The 6,000-nt window shown below is 33.2% G+C and overlaps 1 protein-coding gene across 1 annotated transcript; it reads left to right on the top strand.

The window, feature by feature from the left end:
- Positions 1-279: 279 nt before the first annotated feature.
- LOC142621651 (uncharacterized) lies at positions 280-4,427 on the top strand. The gene is made up of 7 exons (XM_075794971.1): positions 280-327; positions 478-609; positions 894-1,016; positions 1,560-1,688; positions 2,269-2,477; positions 3,432-3,585; positions 4,182-4,427. The coding sequence occupies exons 1-7, from the start codon at positions 280-282 to the stop codon at positions 4,398-4,400; spliced, it is 1,014 nt and encodes a 337-aa protein (XP_075651086.1). The 3' UTR covers positions 4,401-4,427.
- Positions 4,428-6,000: the final 1,573 nt, after the last annotated feature.

Genomic DNA, 6,000 nt, shown 5'->3' with positions numbered 1-6,000 from the left:
TAAAGAGCAAAACCATATATCAGATATTAAAATTTGAACTACGATTTTTTTTTGGGTGGGGTTTAGAAAGCTGATATCAAATCTTCAGGGTGATTCCGGTCATAAGAACTGTCAGTCGCGGTGCTGTGCGTGCAAGGAGAAGTCGGCCATGGCTGGGCTTTGTTGGGAGTGAGAAAGAAGAAAGAAACTGAGATAAGATGAGAGAGCCCCCAAAGAGTCAAATGAAAGAACGCGTTTGTTTTCCTTGGCTCCGTTAAGTCTCCTTGAAATGTTAGGTTAATGTCTTTAAATGCTGTGGCATATTTCAGGACATTGATTGATTTTAATGTCTGTTATCTGTTGTGGTGCTATCTAGCTGTTAGAAAGTTTTACATTTTATGTCTATTTATTATTAAGTGGGTACACCCTGCGTTGGCTAGGCCCGCATCTCTCCAGGTACCTTGACAAACTCTCTGAGATGATTAATATCTTTGGTAGGTCATTGAGACTGTTGCTAGAGAAGGTGCCAAACTTGTAGAACAATGGTTTGTTGGTTCCAGTGCTAGTCATGTGGTTTGTGAAGGGACTACGGTCCAAAGATATCTTGGCCACTCTAGTAACATCATCACAGTGAGTCCCTTTGCATTGCATTTTATGTTTATGTGAATGAATATTCTTATCTCTAGTTTTACAAAGAATGGATATTATTTGTTATGAAAGTTCCGATTCTCAGACGGTTGGCATGTCGCACTTTACTAAATTTTGGTTGTCTTCATATTTATATATCGTAACCTTTGTACCATTGGTGACATTGTCTGCAATGTGGAAAACATTGATATAATAGAGATCAAAGAGTGCTCTATGTAATTACCTTTTATCACAATGAAGTTCATCTAATTTATGATGTTTCTCAGCCCCTGTGGGTTCTGAAAACAGCGAAGGAGAAATACGTACAACGGCTTGTTCACATGTCTGCTGACTTGGCTAGGCAGGTTGGTATGATGCTTGAAGATTCACAAAATAGCATTACAAGGAAGGTAAATTATTGATTCTTTAATTTTAATACTATGAAATGCTATTTCTATTCCTTTGCACATATTGGTATGTATGAAACATAGAATACAAAAATATAATGTTTTATTTAGTGTCTTCCTCTTTTTTGCCCCAAACCTCTGGGTGATCAATGGGTGGAGTGACGTTGGACTACGTTTAATGTTCAAATCTTGCTAGCAGGAAAAGAAAGGTGGGTTGGGGGGTGGGGAATGATGTTGAGGAAGATCTAACTTTGAATGTTACATATAGTGTAACTCTAGAAATGGTTTGGCCAGTTATAACAATGTATGGAGAATGATAGGGAATGATGTAATGTTTTTATACTAAGGTTAATGATGTTTTTAAAAAATTATTAGATGATATAACATTGTTTAGAATTATATCAGGTTTAACTTTGAATGTTACACTAGGTTAGGTTTAAGTTACACGTTTAAATAACAATATTAAACTCAGTATATAAAAAGATATGGTGTAACTTAAATAACAGTGCATATATATTTAATATTGTTATCATTGACATTTCCTAGGAAACAAATGAGCAAAACGTCCCTGAAGATGATCAGAGTTTTAGAAATAAAGCAAGCCTCAATGAAAGTCAACTCATTGTGAAATACGCTAATATTGGGGTAAGAAATCGCCGTCATCGTCGTATGCAGGTAAGAAGTCAATCATCTCATCCAGGATTTTGTTGTTTAGAATTAAGACTCCGTACTTTGCTTCACTAAATTCAGAAAGCTAACTGTGCATATAATTTAAGCTGGATTATAATACATATAAACTCTAAAGGCAAGAGAAATACAATTTACTTTTGTTTATGCTCAAAAGAAAAACAATTTACTTACTCTGCTGCAAGAATTTTTTAGTGAACCTACATCTGGCACTAGATTGCAAGATACTATACCCACGTGCTTGAGCGCACACACTCATGTACTCACACACACATTAAGAAGAAACATGAAGGGTGGTTTATGATAGCTGAACATAGTTGACTGTTTGAAATTTTGTTCAGTTAGTAATTTTTGACCTGAAAAATTGCAAGTCTTTCTTTTTTAGTAAGTAGTAAATCCCCAATGGAAGGTCTTTGCATGATTGCTTGACCTTCACTTAAGTTCGGAAATGCTGGACATCTTTGTAGGTAATCTTGAATGTTTCTGTTTGATAACGAACACTGCATCAATGGATTTTGACTTGTGTTGCTGTGAAGTCATTTAATTGTGAATTCTGTTGTTATTACAGGTCTGTCAAACCCTAATACGTCCAATAACTCCAATCAGCCTTTTGGATTCAATCTGCTGGTCAATATCCGAGCCAACTTCAACTGCTTCAATTTTCACATTCTCTTTCAATGATGGTTGTACTAGTGAACCTTCCTCATCTGTATTCCGAGATGCAAAAGGGGATTCAGAAGCTTCATTTGTGCACTCAACCCAGCCACTTACAGAACGGTTGTTGTTCTCCCTCTCTCACTGCTAATATGTAGATTTGATCTTTGCTGATAGGCGTGAGATTGATGGATGGATTTTACCCACCATTGTATCACTTCATCTTTGTTTACATGCGTTAGAATTAAGTACAAGGTTAAATAATTAAATTTATCATTTTATAATGGCTTAAATTTTTTATAGAATTGGTAAATTTAACATAGTATCAGAGTACGAGGTCTTAAGTATGATTACTGTTTCCTTCACTCTACCTCCTTTTTAAAATCTTACGTGTTGGACTTTATCTATTAAAAATGGAGTTTAAGTCTATGGGTCCGTTTAAATATAGCTGAAAACTGAAAACTGAAAATCGAAAACACTGTAATAAAATAATTATTAAATGTGTGAATAGTGTCGTGAGACCTATTTTTAATAAAAAAGAGTAGTTGAAAAGTGAAGTTTGTGGGTCTGGTGAACAGTGCATGAGACCCACTGATATGCATTGTACACCGAAGTAAAGTCAACAACTGCGGCTAAAAAGGAAAAACGTGGAAACACAGACGTGGGAAGTTCCCAAACGAACACCATGTGAAAGGGAGTGTTAGATGTATATATATAGTTAAATAATTAAATTTTTTATTTCCCTAATAGCTTAAATCGGTAATTTAAAAACATGTGTGTGATGTCGCCGGATGTAAATTATAAAGTGATTCACCAAATTGAGTTCGGCTTGGATATCAGTGTCCTGTGCGCTAGACTCGATAAGAAACTTCAATGTGGCGACATCCAATCAAAATTATGTTCTTATGATCTAATGAGAATATGTGAAGTTTGTTCATATGGTACCATTATACGAATTTTATGAACCGCATGTGTGCTTCTTATGCTATGTTGCTGGTTATAACTTATAACAGAGTTTTCTATCCATGAGGAGAGTATTATCTCACATCATTTAACTTTTATGTGGCCTGATTGCAGTGAGAAATCCGAATTGATATTTAAATACCATTTTCTTACCATACTGTTTCCCATTGACCGATTTGGTGAGATGGGGCCTTCTTCAAGAACGTTTTTCAGCAATAACGGCTTTACGTGTATGCAAGTGTTAGATCATATCTATGAATTTTATCAGGTAAAGACATGCCTTCCCGTGTCCGTCTATATATATTTTCTAATGCTTAAGTAATAATTAATTTTCTTTTTCTCATGAGATTTTCAATGTTTTATCTTTCATAGTTGGTTTGGTTATCAAATTTCAATATGGTATTTGGAGTGAGATTGGCATCCTATAGTTTTCGATAGTTTATTTGTTAAAAGTACATGGGATAAAAAAGATAAATGTTAGTTTTATTTATATATATAATATTAAAAAAAATTAATTTTCTTATTTATTTAGAAATATGTGAGACAAAAAGTTGGAAGCGAAACCAATTTTGTCAAACGGACTAGAAGGGCCTATATTTGCTATTAATTAGACAAATTTTTTGATCACCATTGTGACATGTTATTGCATCAAGAACAAATTCAACAGAAAACATATATATGTGACTATATTTAACCCATTATGTATAACTGTGATGGATTTTTTTGAAGCTTAAAGGGGGTTATTAGTTTAATCACTTTTTATGTTTATGTTCATCAATACAACTTATTGGCTATTGCATTTACCAGACAGTGGAGCTGATTTATTTACCAGGGACCTTGATGTGTATGTTTGCTCTTCTGCAGGAGAACATGTGTGTTGACGAAATAGAGGCTGCAATTCACACTGATTCAACAAGTGCAAACCGGCTGCGATCAGTGTACTCCAGTATAGAAACAGCGGAATGTGGTTATGTGGTTTTCAAACGGATTGATTTCTTAGGAAGTCGCAAAATTTTTGAAATGTTGAAGCGTGTCAGTGGGGACTATGACAGTAATGTGTACGAACTGTTGCTCAGGGCATGATATTCCTTGTACAATGAAAGATATATTTGATGGTTGAGGACCTTGAGGTTTCTAATATGTATTAGCTTCAACTGTTCGATTATATGACTTGATTTGGCAAGAGTATTTAATAGTATAAATGTTGTTCCTAAGAACATAAGTATTTAATAAATAAAGGAAAATGTTAACCAATAATTTAGGAACTATTTTTATAAACTTTTTCTTGAGAGAATGATAAAACAATAAATAGTGTTACCAGTTTTTTATATTTTCCATGGAAGTGTTGTCAAAGTTTTTCTATAATAGTTTATTAATAATTGTTTTAAGGGTATCCGTTAACATAACTCATAAATAAATTGTAATTCATTATTTACAGAATAATAATTTAGATAATGATATTTTACTAAATTGTATTTCACCACAAATTTACGGAATAAATTAAAAAACATTACCTTGCTGATGCTTCAAATCATTACATAACATAATAAACAAGTTACCATCAATTCTATGAGTTTGAGGTGAAGGAGTTGAGGTGCGGACTAAGTTGCTCTCTTGAGATGATACACATTGTTTACAGAGTTTTCCAGTCTAGTAGACTAAACAATTTTGCATGCCACTCCTAGGATATAACAAGCCTAGCCACCAAGCTATATATCCTAACAAGTTTACACCACTTGTAGAATAAGAAGTTCTCAAGCTCTCGAACCGTACTTTCTTGAACCCAAATTTTTTTTTTTTTTTGGTTTTCCATGACAAAGGTGTATGGGAAAACTTTATCTTTCCCTTTTTAATGATGGGACAAATTTGGCTGAATACAGCCTAAGAAATCATGCCACTTTAAAGTCATGTTTAATGAAATTATATATTTCAAATATCCATAGTAAGTAGCCTAATAGTAATAGATTAGTAACCTTACTAAGGTTAAGGCTTCAAAAATGTTTTGGCAAGAAAACTTTAATAAGGAAATATTAAAAGGGTCATGCTAATGAGTGTCATTAGGGTATTGGTTAACAATTTATTTTAGGAAAGTTTTGACGCCACTTTTATAGGAAATGAAAAAAGCTGTTAAAACATTAATTTTTTTTTCTTTTTCCATAAAAACTTTCTTTAAATAGATTATCAATCAATACACTAAGGATATTCGTTAGCATTTCTCATATTAAAAATGATAGTTTTAAGAGTGCCATCAACGTTTGAAAAAGTTTACTAATCAAAATATTGACTTTGCCAACTCATGATATGGTGTACAATAATTTTTTTTATAAAAAATACTCCAACACTAAATGAGTGTTAAGTACTTGCAGATAATCTTCTTGTTCATAAACCCTACACGTCCAAAGGGCAATGCTTTGATACAGCAGGTTTGAATTTAAAATGGTTGAGATTTTTTTAAATCTGTGTTAGCTTCAACTGTTCAACAAACTTTGCTTGTAATGTATCTTGTCCTAGATGGTCTTGTAACTAAAGTTCTATATTTGATAGTTGATTTATTCTCTGAAGGTATTAAGTGATAGTTTAGTAGTAATGATATCTTTTATGGTACTTTATGTTTGTGGTTCAAATTCCACCTCCTTTTTCCCACTATGTACCTATCCCAAGAAAAGAAAAACAAGTCTAGAGT

Source organism: Castanea sativa, chromosome 1, assembly GCF_040712315.1.
Source record: "Castanea sativa cultivar Marrone di Chiusa Pesio chromosome 1, ASM4071231v1".
NCBI classification, from domain to species: domain Eukaryota; kingdom Viridiplantae; phylum Streptophyta; class Magnoliopsida; order Fagales; family Fagaceae; genus Castanea; species Castanea sativa.
Note: the sequence above shows the minus strand (reverse complement) of the source record. Positions and strands in the feature narration are given on the sequence as shown.